The sequence below is a fragment of the Lissotriton vulgaris genome, chromosome 5 (genome assembly GCF_964263255.1).
Source record: "Lissotriton vulgaris chromosome 5, aLisVul1.2, whole genome shotgun sequence".
In the NCBI taxonomy this organism is placed as follows: Eukaryota; Metazoa; Chordata; class Amphibia; order Caudata; family Salamandridae; genus Lissotriton; species Lissotriton vulgaris.
Window position 1 is genome coordinate 1240121446 of NC_141693.1, and position 26336 is coordinate 1240147781.

General features: G+C 39.8%; 1 protein-coding gene across 1 annotated transcript in view; it reads left to right on the forward strand.

Moving 5' to 3' along the window:
* Nucleotides 1-26336, forward strand: part of PPFIA4 (PPFI scaffold protein A4) — a 2319747-nt gene that overhangs the window by 530072 nt on the left and 1763339 nt on the right. The window contains exon 3 of the mRNA XM_086923084.1: nt 4658-4822. Coding sequence (XP_086779210.1) covers nt 4658-4822 — 165 coding nt within the window. The remainder of the gene's footprint in view (nt 1-4657; nt 4823-26336) is intronic.

Genomic DNA, 26336 nt, shown 5'->3' on the forward strand with positions numbered 1-26336 from the left:
GGCCCGGAAATGGAGCCGTGCGCTCAGCTACAGGGGTCCTCCCGGTCTCACCCGGTGAGTCGACTAAGGTGCTGGGGTCTCAGGTGCCTGTCGTGTTGTGGTATTCTTATTAAGAACGTTGGAATGTTCTTAGAATAGGGGCGTATGTGTGGGGTTCCAGGGAGGGACAGTTGATGTGGAAATGAAGACTTGCTGACATCGTCAGCGTTGTGGTGAGTGGAGTTGCCAATAAAGAGCTTTGTAATGAATCAGGAGTGAGAGCCATCATTACAATTTTGGCGACGGAGGATCGGGCAACTCTGCAAAGATCCACGGGGTGATATGATTGAAACGGAATGAAATAAGGTGAAGATTGAGACGGAGTACAAGACAGTTGACAAGTGAAACGGAGGAGTGAAATTGACGATAAACGAAGGTGAGGCAACGACGGAGTATTTGAGTGTGCGGAGAATGATTATTTAAAAAAAGAGGAAGAATAACGTCTTACGAGTGGAAGCAGCGCGTGTCAACTGAGAGGCGCGTGAAGAAAGGTTGTCGCGTGCAGCAGCAGAGGCGAGGAAGGCGATTTAGACACTGCGCGCAGCAGCAGTAGAGGCAGCGTCTTCGTGATTGTGACGCAAACAGAAGGAAACGCTCACGCTGATTGGCGAACGGCAAAATGAAAAGCACACGCTGATTGGCGAGCGTATGACGTCATCACGTTGGTGGCCATTTTAACGAGTTGGGAAGACTCGTATTCGTTTTAAAGGAGAAAACGTGAGTAAAGGATCAGGAAAGGAGTTTAAAAGAAGAAAAGTCGTTTTTGAGGAGTGAAATGTAACAGAAGATTGATAAGAGAAAGGAAGAGGAAGAACATGTAAAAAAAAAGAAGAGAAGTTTATTGTTAAGCGTTGGGGAAGCAGTTTAAGAGTTGAAAAGTCATTTTAAAAAGAATGGAATTGAAAAAAAAATTAAATAAATAAGAGCAGAATAAAAGGAAGGAAAAGAAAGAACAACTGTATTAAAAAAAAGGGAAAGTTTATTGGAAGCGTGATTGATATTTTCTGAAAATGTGTGCGGCACAAACATTTACATTAACGCCACCAATACCTTTTTTGACAGAACCTGGAGAACCAAAAATAAGATGGCAAGAATGGAAAGTATATTTCAATAATTACATGTTCACTATCAAAAATGAAGAAATGACACCGGAAATAAAAAAAGGGATATTGCTACATTCCTTAGGACCAGAAGGAATTAGACAATATGTGCGGATGCAGAAGAAGGAGAGACGTGAAAATGAAACTGATGTATATGAGAATGCATTGGACGACTTAGAGAGATATTATGCACCAACGGTATGTGTGGCAATTGACAGATACAAATTTTTCAGGAGGAAGCAAGAACAAGATGAGAAGATTGATGATTATTTGAGCGTATTGAAAAGAATGGCGGAGAAATGTAGATTTGAACAGATAGAAGAAGAGTTAATAAGAGATCAAATCATTATGCTCACAAATAATAAAAGGGTGCAAGAAAGATTATGGACCATGGGAGATGGAACACTGTATAAGGTTCTAGCGGTAGTAAGAAAGGCTGAAGTATCAGTCAGATGTGCAAAAGCAGCCCTGGAAGAAGAGAAAAGTAAAGATAGAGAAGAAGTGTGTGTTGTGAGGAAAACTATAAGAGCTAGCAGCGTTGGTGCAGAGAAGGAAGATAGATTTGATGAAGAGAAGACGGAGAAGAAAAATTTTCAAACAACAAAAAATGAATATAGGAGAGGAAGCACAACTAATTTAGCATGTTTTAGGTGTGGAAGTTATACACATCTAGAGAACAGCCAAGCATGTAGAGCTAGAGATCAAAAATGTACAGTATGTGGATTAATTGGTCATTATGCAAGAGTTTGTTATAGAAGAGAAAAAACTACAAGGATAAAGTATGTGATGAGGGGAGAAGATGAGTTGAGGAAACAAGTTAAAGAAGATGAATCAGATGAAGACGATGACGTTTTTATGATAAGGGATTTTATTTTGGATGTAAAAAGTAAAGGAAGAAGTAAACCCAAATGTGAAATTGAAGTGGCGGGGGTAAAGGTGATATTAGTGGCAGATTCAGGATCGCCTTATACTATAGTGAATCTAGATATGTGGAAGGGTAAATTTGTGAAGAAGATTGGTGTTGATCTGATGAAAAGTGACATAAATCCTAGAGGATTCACTGGGAAAAGCATTCCGATGGTGGGGTGTAGAGATGTCACATTTGAGTTTAAAGGGAGTGTAGCAGAGGGAAGAATGTATGTTGCGGAATATGGACCAAGTATTTTAGGGTGGAACGATCAGGCAAGCTTGGATATAATACTTAATCCGAATGCAAAAGAGCAAGTTATGGTGTTGGGTGAATTCAAACGTGAGATAAAATTGGAAGGAGATGCTGATCGTTTAAGTTATAAAGTCGAGAACGTCATGTTTACAGGAAGGAATGATTTGGGGAAGGATTTAAAAAGTTTGGGAACATCAGGTATAATTGAGAAGTTTGAGTCATTGGTATGGATGGATGCCGTTTTAACAAAAAATGAAGGTGTAACAGAAAGGAAGACCCTTGATTTGAGTAATATGCACTTACCGATTAATAGAGTACCTAGGGGTGAGTGGGATGAGTATCAATTTTCTGTTGTGGAGGAAGAGTTTGTGAAGTCAATTGTTATAGAAGGGTGGTTTCTGTATTATAGAAAAGATGAGTTGAAGAAGGAAATAAAAGAGAAGATTTTAGAAGGTTGGAGTGAAAGGGAACCAGATGCAGAAGAAGTTAGATGTTTATGGAAAGTGCAAAGTGAGTTGAGTGTTGAATCAGGTTTTATTTACAGAGGTGGAAAAGTCGTACCACCAAGAACTTTGAGGAGAAGAGTAGTTGATTTATGTCATGAGGTAGATTTTGAGGTGGAGAGAGTAGTATGGGACTGCAAGGAGTGTGCTGATTCGGGTATAAGTTTAACACCATTATCATCTGTAGATTGTCCTGTGACGGTTTGGAATTTATTTGACATTGATTTTGTAGAGGAGTTCCTTGAAAATAATGGAATTACACTTTGGAAAGTTGCGGCGGAGAAGTTGTTGTGGGATTATTGTCTCACACCTTCTCTCACTAGGTTGAGACCGTTTGTGATGATGAGAGGTAGGAAGCTAGTAACGAGAGACTACATTGGATGGATGGAGAGTACAAAACATGTAGAGTGGTCTCCGGAAAGAGTTGAGGGTAATATCATAAAAGCACAGCAAGTGTACAAGAGAACTTTGACAAGAAGTATGTGGTATGGGTGGTAGAACTTTATGTTGGAGGTTGGGTAAAAAACTAAGGAGTGGGATGAAGTGGCAAAGGGAGGAAGTGTGTTTTCTAAGCCATGTAGGGTTGTGGAGTGTCTAAAGGATTCAGTTAGATTTGGTAATGGTTGGATATGGCTTATGAGTCGCATGGCAAAGTGTAAAAATGTTAAAAAATGGAAGAGGAGGATGTTGGGGGTGCTTCAGTTATTTTCTAGGGTTGGTTGTGGAAAGATGAAGTGGGAACTGGAGAGGATAATTGTATAAGAATGAAGAGTTGTGTGAACAAACTTGTACAACTATAAGGGAACTGGGAAGATTAGGAAGAGTCAACCATACTCCTCACTGACTTAAAAACTTTATGTTAGTTAGTTTGGTTAATTTTCTTTTTATTTTGTTTTCTCCTTGCATACCATTATGTTGTATATAGTTTTCCTTTGCTCATGTATAATTGTTAATGGGGAAGATGTGTCGTGTTGTGATATTCTTATTAAGAACGTTGGAATGTTCTTAGAATATGGGCGTATGTGTGGGGTTCAGGGAGGGACAGTTGATGTGGAAATGAAGACTTGCTGACATCGTCGGCGTTGTGGTGAGCGGAGTTGCCAATAAAGAGCTTTGTAATGAATCAGGAGTGAGAGCCATCATTACAGTTCTGCAGTCCTGTCGCCTCCTGTGTAGTACAAGCCAGGGTTGGTGCTATAGAAACGGCGGACGGAGGAGAGAAGGCGAAACACGTCTCAACACTCCGCCATCTTGGCCAGGCCCCCGCCTGCACTTTAAAGAGAAATTTGAGAACCCATTGCAGGCGGGTGCAGTGAGTGTCAATGCGACCCCTGATAGCAGCTCTCTTGAAGGGGGAAAGAGAATCCTATGTATCTCCCGCACATCTCCTTACAGGAAGGTGCAGTCACTTACTGCACCCGCCTGCAAGGGGATCTCTAATCCCCTTAAAAGTTCTGATGGTTGCCATCTGTACAGTGACACATTCAAGGTTATCTTGCGCACCATCCTTGTTAGCGCCGGGTGCTCCTTTTGAAAGGTGCCTCCGGCGCTAACAAGGAAAATGCTTCGCATTGTGTAATATGGTCCCTAATGTGGCAGCTTCGCTGTAGTAAACTATATGCTTTTATTGCACTTTCGATTGGTTTTCTTTCTGTCCTTTGAGGGGACACTGCATATTATTAATTTCCAGAAATGCCAGCACATTGCACTTTGTAAATGTGTTTTCTTATATACCTTAATCACGGCAAGGCATGCTCTGACTGGATTTATCAACACCCATGTTAATCTTAGTTGTTTAGATGTTCATGTTTACTTTTTCCGATAAAGTAAAATGTTTTCTTTCTGTCGCGCAGCTGTTGCTGGAACATCTGGAGTGCCTGGTCTCGCGGCATGAGCGGTCGCTGAGGATGACGGTGGTAAAACGTCAAGCGCAGTCCCCGTCAGGTGTATCGAGTGAGGTGGAAGTTTTAAAGGCATTGAAGTCCCTCTTTGAACACCATAAAGCGCTAGATGAAAAGGTGAGTGGCCTGGTATGAGTTTTCAGCGGGCTCCGTAGTATGTGTAACTGCTAGAAGTTGATTTTGGAAGTATAGCTTTCTTAACATCGCTCCCCTACTGAATATAAGCTGCATACACAGCTGCATTCTGTCCCAAAATCATATTAATCAATTCCTAAAGGTTGCTAATTAAACATTTCTGACTGAAATAAGAGTATAGATTGTCTGAACTCCCAAAAATTCTGAATGAGACTAAGGTCTACCTGTCCGACATGTGAATTCATGTGTGTTAAATGGTGAAGACCAGGGCCGGTCCTAGGCATGGGCGGTATGGGCAGCTGCCCAGGGCCTCGCGCTCAGGGGGCCCCGCCGCCGGCCCTGCAGTTGCGGGGAATAAATGGTAATGGAAACAGAAGCGCTGCGCGCGCACAGCACAGTGCTGCACTCTCGCGCTCGCGCAGGGCCCCAGGCAGTAAGCCAGAGGCAGGAAGGGAACTAGTCCGTCACTAGTCTGCACACGCACGCACCCCACCCCACCACCTAGCTTCGTGGTGGTGACGTGCGTAGTACGCGGGCGGCAGGCCTTCTGGCCTTACTTCTTGATTAATACGGGTGACAGTGGGTCCCATGGCCGTCAATCTGGTAGCGCGCGAAAGCGCTACCAATGACGGCCCTGGACATGATTTTTGGCCAGCCCCCGCTCTGCTGTGTGTGACGCGCAGCATGCACGCACGCCATACATGAGGAGCAGGGTGGAGTCGGGACTCGGATCGGGCCGCGTGGATAAGAGTCGGTTCGGGCCTCCTCGTTGAGTACGTTAAGTTAAGAGAAGTCCTGCTCCGCACCTGCTAATATATTATAATAAATTATAAATACATACAAGATACTATTACATACTACTTGCTATACTGTACCGTACCTGTCCTGCACTGCGCACATACTATACTTGCACACTGCTGCTGGGCCTGTTGCCAATCCTTCCTTAAAGTAAGCCAGCCAGATCTCATCCCACGCCGCCATTCGACATTTCATTCCTGGCTCGCCACTTGTAAGAGAAGGGATGATTGCGAATGAAAGAGTTCTGAAAGTGTGAGGCCTCTTTTTGTATTTTTTTACAGATACTTGTAAACGGAGATTCCTCTCTCCTTTCATTTATTGCCCCCAGTCAAGGCTCTGGGTCCGGAAACGTTTCCTGCCGCAGTTGCTCCTGTGTGTGCCCACTGCCGGTGGCACAGTCAAACTCTGGCTCTGCAGCAATCGCCTGACCTCTCGCCCCTGGATGTCCTGTGTGAGGACACGGGTTACTTCTTGCTTGACTCCACACATCATTTACTGAGGTGTCTTTTCAGTGTCCCGGGGTTGTGTCTTCACTGCAATTTGCTGTCTGCTGATTAGGTTGTTTGCCCATTTTTCGTTTGCAACGTCCAAGATACTGTTTGTAATTAAATAGAGGCTACCTACATTTGTGTTTAGTAGCGGTAATAGCTCTTGCGTGCTCTCTTGACTATGACCTTCTATTTTAATCAAAGTACATCTCTGATTGTATCTACAGGACCTTGTGTGCACTCTATCTGTGCTCCCCCAACAGAGATGGGTGACTCCCTCACCAGTCTAGGCAGATTTGGTGGCGTCTGATTCTATAGTGCAGGAATAAATGCCCTTTTCGTTGTTCCCCTGGGAGAAGGTCTGCCCACCTTCTCAAACAAAATCCACTCCATTCCAATATAAATGAAGTCATCTCCTTTCTAAACAGACGGGTGGTTCATGTAATGATTACCTAATGTGATTGTGGTTGTATGCTGCATGCTTTTGTGTCCTTGTGCTGCATAGACAGTGTTGTCATCTAGCCTAGGGACCACGTGCTGCAGTACACTTTGGGGCCACCCTCCATCCTGCGTTCAGAATGTCACATTCAATTCTAGGGTTCATTGGCAAAGCCCTGTAACAATGTCTCAGAGTTTAGAAAATTCTTATTTTGTGTCCCCTGGCCCGGAGTCTGCTTCAGAACACAGCCCTGGTTAGAACTGGATTGGTTGCCTGCGTAGCTTTCTCTGCAGGTCTTTCCTAACAACGAGCTACCCCTACTTGGGATAACAACATGGTTTCCCACCCAATAATCAGAGAAGAGGGTATGCAGTTCCTATAGGGGTAAGGGGACATGGAGGGAGAGATGCACATTAATTGCTCGTGGAGACCAGAGCTGGCCCGTATACATGCATCACGACACCAGCGCCTGCTGACTTTGAATGGTTCTTTAAGGACTTCCAACATGTTTTGTACTCTGGCTGTGTTAGGGATATATATCTTCACCGAATGCCACCGAAACCTACCGGTTTCAGTCATCATAGCTGCGCCTGCGGAAAAGCATGTGTCTGTCTGCATGTGTGTTTGCTCACCTTCCATTCCCTCTCCTTTTTGTCCATGTTACTGATATCCACATTAGTTTGCTTCAGTGATGCCAAATAACTAAGATCAAAAGTCCTGCGAAGTCGCTTTCTGTGATGTCACTTCTTGCGACAATATGCAATTAGAGGGGCCTCACATCTTCCCTTTCGCCCAGGGCCTCAGAAAGCCTAGGACCGGCCCTGGTGAAGACACAACCTTTCCATAGTCCAAGACAGACACCACATATCTTTGTTATTCAGAAGTCATTAAATCTATTTGATGAATAGTTGTCAAGTTGTTAAAGCTTCAGCTTTTGATTACTCGACTGAGATTGATTGTTAGTAAGAATACGGGCCAGAGAAGAAGACTGAAATGAAAACATCTACAGATTAACTCATTCCAAGGACAGGAGAAAAACTGTTAAAAGTCATGGAAAGTGAGAGAAGCAAGTCCAACCCTACTGGTGGTAAAGCTGAGAGTTGGTTCACGGAACGTTTACATTATGGGAAAAAAGAGTTTACTTGTGCAAACACAGTTATGGATTACATTCATACTCGTAGAAGTGCGCCTTATTTCAATATCTAAATGTTTAAGTATTTGAGTAACTCCGGACAGCAGCTTTTCAGAAGTTCTTCTCGAGAAATTTATTAAAGTGGAAATCTACACAAATTTTAAATATAAGCCTTCGACTATAGATGTACAGCACTGGGTGTTTTGGGGTTATAGACCCATATTGACTAACACACACAGGTGAGTGTATGCTACCTAGTAATCATTTTACCATACAAAGCAATCCTGTATAAAGTAGTTTTTGTGCCAGTCTTATTTTTTTTCGAACTGACAGGCTGTAGAAGAGAATTTGATATGGAATTAGAATAGCGTTTAAATTTAGGTTTTCCATCATTATAGTAGTATCCAGTACTACATTAGCATCCTATTCTGAAAAGAGATCTCACACAATAATTATTGTTTAATACACAATTCACTTTGTCTCTAAAAATTATTGGTTGACCTCGTGCAGTAAATATTCCTCATTACACAAAAAATGGTTTCAACGAAACTTTACATGACTCACATAACTGAACACCAGAGCAGTTTCTTTATACTGTTTACTATGAAAACACGCTTTTTATTTTTTATATATTCATTTTTATTTTACCCGCCACACCCCAAGTTGGCAAAGCTTGGTAAACGACCTCCCAGGGCGGAACATTGACTGGTATAGGCAACATTCTGCCAATATAATATAGTTCTTAAATTCCTCACATCTTTGTGTAAAAACCACTTTTATTTAGAACTTAATATTGATATAAATGTTCTCAGTTAATCAAAATATCCCACGTATTTGCCCTTTAATATTTAGTCAATAGAGACAAACATTCAAATGTTTTATTCACGTATATTGAAGCTATTGTAGATTTCCACTCTTATTAATACTTTTCTTCAATAGCAAGAGATAGTTTTTAGACTGGTTTATAGCCTTGCACCCTGCATGACGAGTCAAATTATCTTGCACAAAATAGTAACAGCCTTATTAAATTACTTAGGCCAATTCTGGTGCAGGTGCTGTAGCTACATCTTTAGCTTGCTCCTGCTGCATATGCTAATATCTGGGGTACGTTCGCCTATAAGGTACATCGTTTTTGTTTAAAACATCCTCTTTTAAACCTTATTACATCTCATCAAACATGGTGATCATCGTAAAAAGTTGCTCTAATGTTCTGGCATGATATTCCTAATTCGTTAAAGTTTTAACAGTGGCTCTCAAATATTGAAAGGTTTTCTGTACCAGTTTCCAACATATCTAACAGTCAATGCATCCTACTTTAGTATGATACCTATTTAGCATTCGGAATTATGTTCACACATTTGTTCTCTAATCTTGGTGTAAAACCATGGCAGGAGCTTCATCCTGCCCCTACATCTAAAGCATTAATGCAAAACAGCAGAGATGCAAATGTACAACTCAGAAATACACTGTTACATGTGTTCTAATGATGAGTATTCTCTTTTCCTTATATAACTGAACATTGAATGACTACTTTTCTCAATGAGGCTTGTATTTCTTTAACGCAATCATGGTTATGCTTTAAATATAGTATCGTATGCTATTTCTGTTATTTTAAAACTTTACGTTTTCATCAGGTTAATTCTATCCTTGTACCATCCTTGCCACTATTTTATAGGGAAAGATTGTTGCCACAAATTAAAAAAAGTACATGATCAGCTCAGCTGCACGGTTTGGCTAGTCCCTATTTAAAGACATTGGTATTTTATTAAAAGAGTTGCAGAGCACATGTTGCACAGTCTCTTGGTTACAGTTCACAATTTCCATGGGAACTCTAGGTGTAACAAGAGTTGAATCTCTGGAGGTTTATCACTGTCAGTTCAATCAATCATTTTAAAATCCCTACCCAATTATATAACTACCAATCTACAAAGTTCCAAGTCTACAAATGAACCATCCAACTCTTCTTGAAAGCAGCCTCCGCCTTTCTGGTCTTGCATAAGCTAGAGTGGGGGGTTTGGGGGGCGGGGGGGAATAATGGCTACTATATATGTTACAAGAGAGTAAGTGTATTAGGCAACTTTAAACATACATATTAAACACTTCATTTTTACCAATATCTTCTGTGCCCATTTGGCTTGTTATAGACGGCAACAAGTCCCATGAATAATTGAAGGCATATGTTACTTCAGGTCAACAGCAAGATCCTACTGTTTGGTTGGATGGATCATTTGTGTTGTGTTAACTTTCCTGGTAGCAAATCAGGACATCATTCATTACCAACTTCATTCATCTCTCTCAAGGGTGGTAAAAGGCTCTTGTCTTGTGATTGAGGCCTATGATTGGCCCTAAAGAGCCGAATCTTCTTTCAGAGGATCTCAGTAATACTCCTACGGAAGTGCTCACTCAGGAAATGCCAATTAGGCCCCCAAGTCAGATAACTACCCCAAACAAACATATATACGGTTCTGAAAAGCACGTACCAGAATTAAACTGTGCAAAGGGCAGTGAGAAAGCAAGTGGCAGAAATATTGGTACAGCATGAGAGACTAGTACCTGGGCATCACTATACTGGAAACACAAACCCCTTCACCCAATTGCGCTAGAGGATAACAGGGACATTTTTAATTATGGTGACGCAGAAGGAAATTTCCTGTTGCACCTCATCAGTACATTTGGATGGTTGCCACAGTGCTGAACTAGTTCCAGTCATTCTTGGAAGTGCAGATGGTGTTGCAGTGCAGGGCACTGCAGGGCTCCCTTATTGTTGGCCATGATCTTAAATGTGTTTATGTGCATCCTGTGTCAGATGCTATAATATTTTTTTACTTCCTGGCCCTGTCGTAGACCAAAGATATGTCTGACTTCATCTACATTGGAGTCTGACCCAAATTTCTTACTAGAATTATTGTAGCAGCTCTGCTAATCCTGACAACCTATTCTTGTCTTTATTCCGTTTTCTGATGGCATTTATTTCCAATGGCCGTCATATGATTAATATTCTCCATCTTTAGTTGAAATTCTTTCGTGAAGTCATCCTTCTTTGCTTTGTTTGTCTGGGGTGTTTTGTATAATGAACCTCTTTGGAGAGCAGGGGAACGCTGTACAGGGTAAAGGCAGAGCTCATGATGGGAAGTGAACTATTTACTATGTAGTAATGCCAGAAAGAGATATATGTTCAGCTTTTCCTAAATTAAAAAAAGGGCAGGTGCTGATTTTTGGGAAACAAGCAGGTTGTTGTAGAACCTTAAAAATTCCAGTTTACAATCAAACATCCAAACATAACTCAGAATGATCTCATATTGTCTGATGTGAATGCTTATGGGTGGTGTACAGACTGGCTTGAGAACTGAGATTGCTTCATAAAAGATGAAACTAAGGGTCTGATTTCAATTTTGGGTGGAAGCACACTTACTCAGTCCTGGACTGACTGACACCCGGTTGGTAGTCCTGACTGGCCCATTACAATGTGACTGAACACTGTTCGGTCGCATGCTCCCTTTTCTCAATGGGAGCTCATGTTACGGTCATAAACCATCAGTAACACAACCTCCTGTTGAGAAAAGGGAGGTGCAGTTCATCCCTGCACCCATGCGGTGCCTGCCACAAGATGCAGGAAACAACAGGTCCTCCAAACGGAGGCCGTGCACAAAAGGGGGCCCTGCTGGGGGCTCCCAAATATGCTTTCCGACATGGTTTTTATGTTGGACAGGCCGGCATGGAAACCAAGGTTAAAAACCATGCATTGTAATCTCAAGGGCGGAACGGCCCGCCCCTGAGATTATTGGCTTACTTCCAACTGAAAAACGGGCTCAGTGAGCCCTTCGGAAGCAAGCTAGAATGACCAGTGGGTTTACACTCCAACCGTCTCCATCATAATGAGGTGGTCGGAAAGTAAACCGCAACGGCCCATTATGATGCCGCCCTCAAGGCTCTGACTGCAGGTCGGAGCCTTTACGGACCACATCGTAATCAGCCCCATAGTGTAACAGCTTGATAATATGTTACCTAGCACTATACAAATTGCTTTTTTACCAGCAATTCAGAAGTTACATTCCTTGGATAACGTTGTACTTTATACTTAACCTTTCCGGTTAAAAATCTAATCTACTGTTTTTTTCTACATTGTTATAGCTTTTCTGTATTGGCTCACTTTCCTAAGTAGAGTTCTTCTCCATGGAATTGCAGAGTATCATTTCTTATTTTGGGACTCTAATTGTACCATCTCCCACTCCTTTTGCCCATAATTAATTGTACTGTCAAAGGAACCGTATTAATCACCTTAGGTTCAGCCTGCCCTACTGGAGAGTCATCAGAGTTGAAAAACATATAAATTGTCTCTTTATATCTGTATCTTTACTAATATATTTGTTCTCCCTCATTTCAGTAAAGTATGATGTTTTACTCACTGCAAACCTCCTGGCTCTTGGAGGCAGGGTTTCTATTAACACATGGGGTGAGATAATATATGCTGCATAATAGGACTACATCTGACTCTTATTATAATATTGTTTTGAAAAACAAGAAGGTGCATCTCATATGCGATATCCGTTATCAGTCTTAAGCAGCATATCATTTTGACATCCTAAGGGAAAATGAGGTCAGCATGAAAATCAGGCAGCACCTATTTTAAAAGTGCCCATGCTTGATTACTGTCCTATTGGAGTTAAATGCTGTCTTCTCCTATGCACATTGCTGATCTAAGCTTTCCATGAGATAATTTTTTATTATTTTTACAGTTATATTTGGTAAGCCTACATGGTTGTATCTATCAAATATACTTTACAGTAACCAAGGTTGACTCATTATTCAGAAGGAAAGCCAAAGTTTGCACCCTTAATGACTTTGGCCACAGTTCGAAAATGGTAAGCGTGGTAATGGGAAAAGGCCTTCAATATTCCAGTTTTCTGTATGCCAAATGTGTAGAATAATGAAAGCTTATAAGCAAAATTGAAGATTTTTCTATTTGACATGAAATTGACCATGAAGTATTTCACTGCGAGCAACTCTTAAAAGGTTAACAAAAATCTCACAAAAACTTTGCAGGGTTGTAGTAGTCTCAAGCTCCATTAGGTCCTTTCCATCATCTAGCGAATATTTATGTAGCAGTTCTTTAGTCAGTAAGCAAAAACTGAGGGCACGATTCACAAAGGGACTTGCGACTCGTAAAGCCATGAGTGTGGAGTGTCAGTACTTGTGATGGAGTTTCCGTACTCTGCTCCGAGTGCTGAAACTCCGCACCCGTCACTTTACGAGTCGTAAGTTCCATTGTGAATCGGGACCCGAGAATCTACTATGCATGCACAAGTACTGCTTTGATCTGTAACGTTTGTGGCAAAGGCCAACACATTTGTGCCAGAACAGCGCATGAGCTTAGCCACACAAAACGTACATGTTTTCAAACAACACTTGTTATGAAAACCAAACATCTAAATTCCTTAGCTGGCCCAACTGTCACATGTAGCCCACACACATACAGGACACAACGTATGTTGGATGCAAGCATCATATCTCCTACAGTTTTATTTTAGAATCACCAATGAAAGCTTGCTGAATCACTGTGTGGTCAAAACCTGCATCCTACCAGGCTCCACTATTACATCTACCAAGCATATATACAGGAAAGAGCATATGCTGGATGCAAATTTCAAGCCTACTCCATTGATCATAAGCATCAAATTAAATACATTAACAAACTGTGCATGGTGGAAGTTGGTGCCCTGGAGGTTCCAGTTCTCACACTTACCACACTCATATAGGCTACAACTTCAGCTGGGTGCAAAGCCAGAATCTAATATTTGTGAACATAACTAAAGACATAAATACAGTTTGTGTGGGTAAAATCCATGCCCTGGCAGGCCTAAGGGCCTGATTACGAGTTGGGGGGTCCAGGAGCTTGGCGCCATACCAGCGCCCCATTCCAGGACCGCCAAACTCGACAGAGTAATCTCATGGTCTGGCGGATGGTCCTTTGGCATTCCTACAGGGGTACCTATTAAAAAGGCATCACAATGGGAACACAAAAGCGCTTTCCTGCATGGCATGGCATGGACTGTACAGTTCGTGCTGTGCAGGAAAGGGGGTGACTACACATGGGAGGCACAACATGTGCCACACTGCAGGCACTCCTTGAACCTCAGAAAAAATTGGAAACTCTTACAATTAGATCCAACGGTGGGCAAGATAATGGGCAAACACCCAAACATTACTTTTCGGCGTGCCAAGAACTTGAGAGACAAGCTGGTACATAGCCACCATCAGGATCAGGAAAAAAGAAAGGGAACATAGTGGCTAAAATCTAAGGGCTTCATAAAATGCCACAATTGCAAAGTTTGCCAAATAGCTGTCAATACAACAGAAGTGATGTTACCGAACAACAAATCAGGACTAATTAAGGAACTCATAACATGCAAGAGTCAATTTGTTGTCTACGTAATTGAGTACCCATGTTCCTTAAAATACATAGGAAGCACGAAGTGCGAATTGAAAAAAAGAATACTCGAACACGTGAGAGCGACGGTTAACAAACCGAAGCAACGCAGTTGCGGAACATAAGGAAACCATGCATGAAGGGGACTGGAAATTGATGCGTTTTTATGGATTGGAAACGATAATACCACACATAAGAGGTGGAGATAGAGAACGAACCTTTAGGCGCAGGGAATCCCGACAAATATTGAAGTTCAGGACTCTGTCTCCGCGGGGTCTGAATCAAAGCGAAGAACTTTATGTTCATCTCTGAGGAACATAAGGAATTATCTATGGTCTGTTTCGTAGTACTGTTCTGTTACAACTGGAAAAATTGGGAGTCATAGCTGTTTTCTCTCATTTTCAGAAAGTTTTAAGGTTGGATACATTGATGTAGCTGATGCAAATATTTAAGATATTAAGTGGTTGATCTATAGGGAAATATAGTAATATATCCAAAATAGGCATCTCCGACTAGGTTCAAGTTAATATATTGCCGACTGGAGGGCTTTAATCTGGAGTAAATCTTTCAGGATAGTGTTAACTTAAACAGATTCAACAGCACTAGTTTTATATTTTCAAAAAAATAAGGGGGGCTTGTAAAATAATTAGATATAATCATATTTAAATCTAGCACACAGGAGGGCACACCTTATAAATACACTTAAACCGAAAGAGAATCAAATGCAACCAACTGAATTGCATTTAAAAGATAGCCAAGAAGATAGTATAATCAAATCGGAGCTCCGATCTAAAAATAAGTTAAAAGTGGTATTTTAATAGGAAAAGTGAAAAACTTTACAATTCCATAAAATAATACTACCAAGCCCCGTCTAAAAAGAAATGGTACAAGGGAAACTTAGTATGTAAAACATAAATACAACCCCATAGAAGTGCACCTGATTAAAAGACAAAAAATAATAAGGTTTTTTGATGTTGAACTAGTAACAAACACGAAAGTAATCAGTTTGAGTGTAATATGAACATACATCAGTTAAAACGAGAAGTGTTCAGACACAAAGGTGTATGAAATTATAATGTGTAAAAATCCAAGGATAATTTCCGGTATAACCATATACCGGTAAACAGACATAATATCGAATCAAAAATATAGACAGGACATAATATCGAGTAAAAAATATCGACTAGACAAAATATCGACCAGACATAATATCGACTACAAAAATATCGAGTTATATCGATATTAATAGCCAAAATATCGAATCAAATATATAGACTAGACATAATATCGACTAGATAGAATATAGACAAAAGAAAATGGAAAATAAGGTAAGTTTTGACTACTTTTTAATAATTGTGTAATATAAATCTGTAGCGGGTAGTGGGTTTATAGGGGAATAGGGTGGGAAGTAATTTAAATAGAATTAAATAATTATGTAATTATTAATAATAATTGTCAAATAATTTATAATTGGTAATTAAATAAAAAATAATAGGTAATTAATATTAATTGATTAATTGATAAATAATTAATTTATAGTAAATTAGTTTCAGTAGCGGGTAGTGGGTTTATAGGGGAATAGGGTGGGTAGTAATTTAAATATAATTAATTAATTATGTAAATTATTATTAATAGTAAAATAATTATTAATAGGTAATTAAATAAAAAATAATTGGTAAATCATAATAATTGTTTAATTGATAAATAATTAATTTATAGTATATTAGTTTCAGTAGTGGGTTGTGGGTTTATAGGGGAATAGGGTGGGAAGTAAAGCAATAAATAATTAATTAATTAAGTTAATTAATTAAATTGTTTAATTAATTAATAATTGTACGTGAAAATAAAAATAATTGGTAAATAAAAGTAATTGGTATAGGAAAATAAATTTACTTCGTACTAATTTTTCTATAAATTATAATTAATTATGAACTTTTGCCTATTTATACTGTTGTACTCACTGGAGTGGAAATAGTAATTTTAACCCCTACGCTGTCCAACGCTTTCCCTACTGTAGCACCCACTGGAGTGGGAATAGTAATTTTAACCCCTACGCTATCCAACGCTTTCCCTACTGTTGCACCCACTGGAGTGGGAACAGTAATTTTTACCCCTACGCTATCCAGCGCTTTCCCTACTGTTGCACCCACTGGAGTGGGAATAGTAATTTTAACCCCTACGCTATCCAACGCTTTCCCTACTGTTGCACCCACTGGAGTGGGAATAGTAATTTTTACCCCTACGCTATCCAGCGCTTTCCCTACTATTGTACCCACTGGAGTGGGAATAGTATATTTTACCCCTACGCTATCCAGCGCTTTCCCTACTGTTGCACCCACTGGAGTGGGAATAGTAAATTTTACCCCTACGCTATCCAACGCTTTCCCTACTGTTGCACCCACTGGAGTGGGAATAGTACATTTTACCCCTACGCTATCCAATGCTTTAGCTATTGTAGAATTCACTACAGTTGTTACAATAATTGTTAACTATTTTGCTATGCTATGGTAAAATTATTATATATGTTTATTTAATTTAAAAAATGTATATAAATATATATGTATTATTTTTTATATATTTTTGTAATTTTAAATAAAAATTTATTAATATAACATTATTTTAATAATTTTAAGTAAGTTTATAATAAATATATTTATTACTACATTAGTTTTAACTTAATTTAAAGACATTTTTAAAAAACGATACTTTTTACAGTCTATATTTTAGTAACTCGATATTTTAGAGTCGATATTTTTGTACTTACCTGTTTAAAGATAGCCAGTCGATATTTTGTCCATCGATATTTTGTCAACGATATTATGGCAACTCGATATTTTTGTGGTCGATATTATTTCAGTGATCCCCATATAGCCACAATGTAAATATTAAGAGACATTTATCAATTGATGACTACATCATTCATAAACCTTAGCAATGAAACAGGAAGTGATGTTGGTAATCACATGTTTGGTGTACTATTTCTTATAGGATGGTTTGAATGTTATGAAATATCCACTGTGAGCAAGTTGCCGGAGTGTAACGAAACGCGTCAGTATTTTTCTGATGCTGGAAACTTCTGGTCAAATTAAAAGGAACTGAGAATATATCAAGATCCTGTGAGTGCGTACTGTTTTCCATCACAGAGTTGTGTTTAAATTAATTTCGGCGGGGCTCTGCAGAGAAGTACCGCACCGAAAAGAGAATCGCCAGGGGTCTACGACTGCGAGCCAAGTTGTGGGAACATTGTAAGAAGACCCGGTGAATGCCAGCGACCTTTTGTGGTAATGCGGAAAGGATCATAACGCGGAACTCACACGGACCGGCGGACCGGCATCGTGAGGTGGAGGTAAGCACGGTTGCGGTGATGATTCTTGGGTGAGATCCTAGAATTGTGACATATAGTGCAGAAGCACACGCTGGTTATTTCTGTACAGGGGAGAATCTATTGCACTGGAGAGTTACCGCAATAAAGACGGAAGTCAGCGGTTTGTTGATATTAACAGGAGCAACGTTGATATTTTTCCCACGGACAGGATCCTCTAATCTCGAAAGTTTCTCTCAAAAAATACATTTTGGGAGGAACAACAACACACCCAGCAAGCAGCAGGATACTAAATTATTCTGATTCCAGCATATACAAAAAATAGCTATGGAAAAAGGAGATGCCAAACGTAGTGAATAGAGGACTCCTTTTTTTGACCAGGAAATAACACTACAGGAACAAAGCAAGTCCAAATAAAATACTCAGAAAAAGCCAGATACACAGAGCAAATTGAAATTATGGGAAAAATGAAGCAAAAAGGGAGATCAGCAAGTGGTGGGAACAAGCCACCGTAAGGAAATATTTGGAAGTAAAAAGAGTCCCTAGGGGACTGAGGATATCTCTCATGCCCAGTCAACAGGATGCGACTAATGAAATGTCAAAAGAATGGGAAGAATATGTATTGGACTCCTCATTAGGATTAATATTGATTCTAGTGAAACATTTGGAAATAGCCCTATCAAAAATTAAAGAGGAACTAACAGAATTAGAAAAAGATCTAGCATCCATTGAAATGAATCCGGAAATTACCAAACTCAAAGAAGATCTAGAAAAATATGTGGACAAACATGAGAAAGTAGTGAAAACGCAAAAACAATCCAAATTCCAGAGGGACAAAGAGGATTATGCGCAAGGTCGCACATTCAAATATGCAAAAAAATTTGACATCTTTAAAAATCAAAGCCAATCCAGGATGGGGGCACAGAGTTCTACAAGCGTAACATCATTAACCTCTACAGGAGCAAGTGAAAATGAGGCTGAAGGAAGTGAAGATCAAACTACGATGAATTTTTTAGGGGATATGAGGCTAGTCCTCCAACAAAGATTTTGGGAACAAAATCAAAATCAAGCACCAAGAGGCAGAGGAAGAGGACGCAAGTGGGTACCCAGAACAGCGGCATAAAAAAAACAACAAGAAGAGGCAAAAGGAGAAAGTGTCTCTGAGGAGATAGGAACAAAAATGAGAAGCATGCGTCAAAATACCTCGAAATAACTCCATCAGATATCCCAGAAAATGATGACTTAGTAGGTATGAATCTATCATCACGACCTATTACAAACAATGAAACCACTTTGTAAAAACATGGAATCAACTTTTGCCCGACAGAATCAATGGACATGACACAAACACGCATTGATATTTATAAATATATAAGGAAAATCAAACTCACAAAAAATGTTCGTGAAAATCAAGAGATGCCAAACTTCACAAAAATGAAAAAGAAGAGAAGAATGGAAACTCATGTGGGAGAATCAATTCTAACAACAACTGATATGTCAGCCCTTGTAACTCTGTTAAACTTGGATGTAATGGATGATAGAGATACCATCACAGAATCCCTAGCATGTCCACAGAAAGGAGAGGGCCTAGGTGGCAAGAAACCTCCCTCAAAATTCTATCCACAGTTGCTGCAGGGCAACAAAATAGATATATTTCAAGAAGCGGTGATACATGATATCTATAATATCAAAGGAATGAAATATCGAGACAATTTGAAAAAAGAAGAGAGATTAGCCTTAAAAAACCTAATGGAAGACAAATTGATAATGGTCAAAATGACCGATAAGGGCGGAAATATCGTCATTCTCAACACAAAGGATTATATTTCTGAGGCACACTCACAATTGAGGAACAAAGGAGATTACAAGAAGTTGGATAAAAATCCCACACAGATATTCAAAACAAATTTAAATAAAAAAATATTGGAGTGGCAACAACAAAACCTAATTGATGAAGACGAACTGAAGTCTTTAATGACAGAACATTCGATTACCGCAATGATTTATTTCTACCTAAGGTGCATAAAAACCCACTGAAACCACCAGGGAGACCAATTGTGTCGGCCAAAGGTTCCTTTATGGAACCAGTGGCCAAGTATATTGATTTCTTTATTATGCCCTTTGTGTTAAATTTAGGTTCATATTTGCGGGATACAACTGACCTCTTGAGACACTTCAGAAATTACCATGACAACCATCTTACATGTTAATAACGATGGACGTAACATCACTTTATACTAACATTGAAAATAATATCGGCCTAATGGCATGTGCCTTTTTTCTAAAATAAAGAGATATCCAATTCAAACACCACAATCAGATGTTGATGGATATGATTGAGATGTGCCTCACACAAAGTGTATTTCTCTTTGCCGATGAAATCTTCCAACAGATAAAAGGACGCGCAATGGGGTTCTCATTTAGTCCAGCATATGCGTGTCTCACTATGGGATGGTGGGAACAACAAATAGCTTGGCATCCCAGCAATGACAATTTTGTCAACAAAGTAACAAAGTGGCTACGATATATAGACAATCTACTAATAGTGTGAGATGGAACAGTGCAGGAATTCAAAGAGTATTTTAACATCTTAAACTCAACTGATGCTAACATAAGATTTACATATACCATCAGTAGTGAAAGAGCAACATTCCTTGACAAAGAAATTTACATTCAAAACAACAAATTGGAAACCACACTACACAGAAAAGAGACGACTACCAACGCAACCTTATATGCAGATAGTTTTCACAGAACCACAGTGAAGGACAACTTCCCGTATGAAGAATTCCTAGGACTGCGACGGATCTGTTCGGAACAACAAGAATGGGAGATTGACAGCAACAAAATGGCAAACAGATTCAAACAACATGGTTATAAGGATGGCATCATTAAGAAATGTTGGAAACGAGCCAACAAAAAAAAGAAGAGAAGAAATTCTAGAGGTAAAACACAAAGGTTTGGACAATTCCAATACTACACACTCAGAGGAAACAATAGTGAGACTCATCATGAATCATACAAGGGAATCCAAACAAATAGTAAACATCCTCGGAAAAAATTGGAAACTCTTACAATTAGATCCAACGGTGGGCAAGATAATGGGCAAACACCCAAACATTACTTTTCAGCGTGCCAATAACTTGAGAGACAAGCTGGTACATAGCCACCATCAGGATCAGGAAAAAAGAAAGGAACACAGTGACTAAGAACTAAGGGCTTCATAAAATACCACAATTGCAAAGTTTGTCAAATAGCTGTCAATACAACAGAAGTCATGTTACCGAACAACAAATCATGGCTAATTAAGGAACTCATAACATGCAAGAGTCAATGTGTTGTCTACCTGATCGAGTGCCCATGTTCCTTAAAATACATAGGTAGCACGAAGTGCGAATTGAAAAAAAGAACACTCGAACACGTGAGAGCGACGGTTAACAGAGACAGAAGCAACGCAGTTGCGAAACATATGGAAACCATGCATGAAGGGGACTGGAAATTGATGCGTTTTTATGCATTGGAAACGATAATACCACACGTAGGAGGTGGAGATAGAGCACGAACCTTGAGGCGCAGGGAATCCCGACAAATATTGAACTTCAGGACTCTGTCTCCGAGGAGTCTGAATCAAAGCGGGGAACTTTATGTTCATCTCTGAAGAACATAAGGAATTATCTATGGTCTGTTTTGTAGTACTGTTGTTACAACTGGAAAAAATGGGAGTCATGGCTGTTTTCTCTCATTTTCAGAAAGTTTTAAGGTTGGATACATTGATGTGGCTGATACAAATATTTAAGATATTAAGTGGTTGATTGATAGGGAAATACAGTAATATATCCAAAATAGGCATCTCGAACTCGGTTCAATTTAATATATTGCCCACTGGAGGGCTTTAATCTGGAGTAAATCTTTCAGGATAGTGTTACCTTAAGCAGATTCAACGCACTAGTTTTATAAAAAATAAGGGGGGGGCTTGTAAAATAATTCGGACATAATCATATTTAAATCTAGCCCACCGGAGGGCACAACTTATAAATACACTTAAAACAAAAGAGAAACAAATGCAACCAACTGAATTGAATTTAAATGATAGCCAGGAAGATGGTATAATCAAATCAGAGCTCAGATCGAAAAATAAGTTGAAAGTGGTATTTTAATAGGAAAAGTGAAAAACTTTACAATTCCGTAAAACTAAGACTACCAAGCCCCCGTCTAATAAGAAATGGTACAAGGGAAACTTAGTATGTAAAACATAAATACACCCCATAGAAGTGCACCTGATTAAAAGACAAAAAATAATAAAGTTTTTTGATGTTGAACTAGTAACAAACACGAAAGTAATCAGTTTGAGTGTAATATGAACATGCATCAGTTAAAACGAGAAGTGTTCAGACACAAAGGTGTATGAAATTATAATGTGTAAAAATCGAAGGATAGTTTCCGTTATAACCATATCGCCACAATCTAAATATTAAGAGACATTTATCAATTGATGACTACATCATCCATAAACCTTAGCAATGAAACAGGAAGTGATGTTGGTAATCACATGTTTGGTGTACTATTGCTTATAGGATGGTTTGAATGTTATGAAATATCCACCGTGAGCAAGTTACCGGAGTGTAACGAAACGCGTTGGTATTTTTCTAATGATGGAAACTGCTGGTCAAATTAAAAGGAACTGAGAATATATAAAGATCCTGTGAGTGCGTACTGTTTTCCGTCAAGGGAGTTGTGTTAAAATATATATATATATTATAAATATATATATATATATATATATATATATATATATATATATATATATATATATATATATATATTATATATATATATATATATATATATATATATATATATATATATATATATATATATATATATATATATATAGCGGCTCCAATCGTCCCTCTCTTCAGAAACGATAGCGCACTCGAGGGGGATATGTTTTACAACAGTTCTTTATTCGGCTTTCAGACAAGAAAAACATATATATATATATATATATATATATATATATATATATACGTTCACTGAAAAATCAAAAGTTAAAGAAAACAAAGGTTAAAGGGTTGTTATAGTCAATTGAAACTGTCCGTTAAAACATACTGTTTGAAATTAACGAAACCACTGAAATCCACCAGTTATAGTAATCTCAAGTAACTGTAACTTGTGCCCAAAATTAACTATACCTCGTGCCCCCACCAGGCACAGTGTTGTCATGACTGATGTAATTTCAGATGTTGCAGTGATGCTGTCAGTGATGTCCTTGAACATGTCATGAGTGATGTAATATGTGAGGTAATTAACAGTGCTATGCAATTTCAATGATTTAGGTAAGTGTAGCGTAAAGCACCACTCACTGTCATCTGGTTGTGCTAGACTGGCGAATAGTAACAAGTTCAGACAGACCGCAATGGAGTACGGGCCGGATGCAGGCATCAGGTTTGTCCTGCTGAAAAAGTTACATTGTCAAAGTCTGGTGCAAAGAGTCCGGTACGCGGTGTAGGAGGCTACGAGAAGTATGGAGAGTGTTGTAGATAGTCGTTGCTATAGGTCAAAGAGCAGGCCGGCATTGTGGAAGGTTGTAGCTGGAGCTTTCCCCTGGCAGTCACCACGGGCTGCAATTGCTGTTTCCGATCGTTGTTGGCGATCACAGTAGCGCGAAGAGTCGGGTTCACCAGAGCTTTGCTCTGGCGGTCGTCATGGGTGGCAGAGTCTAGAAGAGCCCAGAACTTCAAGATTTCTCCTGTCATGGCAGAAGAGTGCACCCTGATGCCAGCCAAGTGTCCAGGAGTAACAGAAACAGGGCCTCAAAGTAGTTGTAGTCATTTCAATCTCTACTTGCCAGCAATTGACATGAGAATGGGACATCGGTTATAACGCGTCAGACAAGTGAGAATGGGCATAATCACAATTGCATCTTGTTTTGAATTCCAGAAACAGGTCCTCATCGTAGTTGAAGTAATTTCAATCTCTACATTCCAACACTTGCAAAATGGTTAGTGAAACATACCTATTGTCAAAATGCAGTTGGGCTGGACGATACGTTTACATATTGACACATATCAATGGACCTGGGATGGTGATTTAATAGTAATAAACAAACAGACACCATTCCAACATGTGGCATGTAATGGAGATTGATACATGTGATCTTATATTAAAAAATAGACATTGCCACTGACAATCCAACATCTCTGATACTTTGAGTATTGTATGTTAGTAAATAAGAGATTAACAACACAATAGCAAAAGCTGATATGAAAGCATTTCGGATATTGAAGTGCTGTGACAATTAGTGAGGTGTAACTTGCCAGACTCCTCTCCACCAGCTATTCCTGTTAAGCCCTCAGACTGCAGGATGGCTAATACCTTCTTCTCCCAGGGAAACAGCTGTAATGGGGCACTGGGAGGACCAGCGCTCTGGGTCTCCCGGTGTTGCCTGGAGGCCAGGTAACGCACTTTCCCCTCAGGTCGTTCCACCTCTTTCTAATTCCCTCCTTTGTGTACAGGGTTGTTCCTATAGAGTTCACTCACTCGGCTATCCTGTCCCACATTTCCCTTTTCCTACTGAGAGGAATATGCTGGACTTGGGCTTCAAACAGCTGTGGCTCTACTCCTATGAATGCATCCACCATAACTAACAACTCAGCCTCTGAAAAACCTGGATTTATTCTGACGTAACAGAAGTGTAGATTAAAGTGAGTGACAGTGACAAAAAAAACAGGGGAAAGAGAAACAAATGCAGCAAAAGGGCTACCTTATCTGAACAAAAAAGTGTGGTGCCTGTCTTGCTGTGCTACATTGGATAGGCAACGGATCAAGGTCTCGTATGGGGTGTGTTTTATAATGTGATTTGCAGGCGGGTCCATTGGCCCATTGGATATCAGCTGTGTTGTTCTTGTATCCGTCCAATGACCACTGTTCTGGTGCATTGCTGTGAGCATACTGTGACGGCCTACCGCTGTCAAGGAATTGCCGCGAGAGAGGACCGTCAGTACAACTATGTTTTCATTATCGGCTCAGCAGAAAGCCGGGGCCCGATGGCAATGGAGTATGCATCGTCAGCACTGTAGTCCACCACAGTCCAGGCAGGAATCCGTCAATGGTGGTTCAAGCTGCCCTATTAGCTTTGTCAATGCTTGTTTGTTGTGGCACTTCAGCACTGTATGCCTGCCACAGAAGCACCAATTCGAACATGATGTGGTGCCCTGTGTGCACATTGCAGACAATTTGCCAGAGTAAGAAAAGTCTTCCAAACTAATGGCAACCAAGTGTGTAAATAGAGAGGAGGCCTGAGGCCCTGGGTGATAATTGTTTTCTTTTCAAATATTTACATCTGAAAATGCTATAGGGTAATGCTAACATTATTGGGAAACCCAAGGCCAAGGCCTAAAGTCACCTGAACCACAGTAGTCAATGGCAGAAATGATATCTCCAAAAACTCCTATCTGTATAGCTGTATGAATATGTGTATGTTGTGTGCTGTGTTACAGTGCTTAAATTGTAAACAAATATGTATCGAGGCTTAGACTTTATCTCAGAAGACTGCAGCCGGAGTCATGGAATGTTGGAGTGCTTAATACAAAGACTGCGAAGATTCTACCCCAAGCCCCTTTAATCCACCACCAGACACTCCCTACCTCTATATCTCACTCGTGCAGGTTCATTTTCATCCTTACTTTCTCTCTCTCTTTGTCATTATTTTTCTGTTATTTTCTTCCTAGTTTTTCCCCCTTTTGTGTTTTTTCTCTCTGCGGCTCTGGTTCAAAGTTTGCTGAGGTAAAATAAGTGTTGGTCCCCTAAAATCAGTGCTGGTGGTTGTTGCCTTCACCTGCGACCCCTACCTCAGATGAAGCACTGGCCGCACAGTCTGTTGCCTCTAGGTCTCAAACCGGGGAATCACTGTGAGGGATGGCCCAACGGCTGCACATGGCAGAAACAGAGCTTTCTAGAGCTGCAAATTAACCCCTTTAATGCTGCAGACGGCGGGCGTGTGCAGAGGACGGGCGTGGGGATTAGGCGACTGAACCCCGCCCACTGATTAGAATTCCAGCACCGCAGCAGAATTCGCGCCGCAGTCAAGGTGTTAAAACCGTTCACAGAACATGCATGCTGTTATGGTTCCAACTCCAATCTAATCTATTGGGAATGTTTGCAAATAATAGAATTTTCTGGGTTTTCATTTGAGTTTTGTATTGCAGGATAAAGAAATGTGAGATTATACTTTCACTGCACGTTTTGTTTCCTAAAAAATTTAATTAATTATATAGAACCATGCTCTGTCTTCAAAGCTATTAAAGACAGCCTCCATTGTGCAACTACTTCATTTAAATGAAAGCTGTCTTGCATTTTAATGTTGTCTGGTTTTGGATAGAAACCTAGAAGAAGAAAAACCAAACGGATCTGAATTAAATACCTTTTCCCTTTTGGAAAATAGTACAAATGGCTTTGTGTCTGTTAAACTACATAGTTCATTGGTTTTCTTTGTTTGCTATTTCAAATTCAAAAAAGTATCATTTCAGCAGGTGTGTATATAATTTTTTCTTAACATGGATCAGAAATATTTATTCGACTTTAAATGACTCTACTCAGACAAACTGCGGTGTAAATGTGAAAAAGCAAATTATAGGAAAGGGCACGGGCTTCCTTTTGCACCCTTGCACAATCATTACGTTTCTTCAAATCAGTAACCTTTGCAAATTGTACTGAACCATCGTTGTCACAACTGCCCGATGTACGTGCCTGTGCCTTCGCTTTGCCAAATATGGAAGTCTTGAAGCAAGCAGCAAGGGTCCCGCACCAATAATGCTCTTTGTCTTGAACACCACTATGAAGACAGAATATGATTAGCCAATTTTATTTCTAGGCAGCGAGGCGTGCGTAT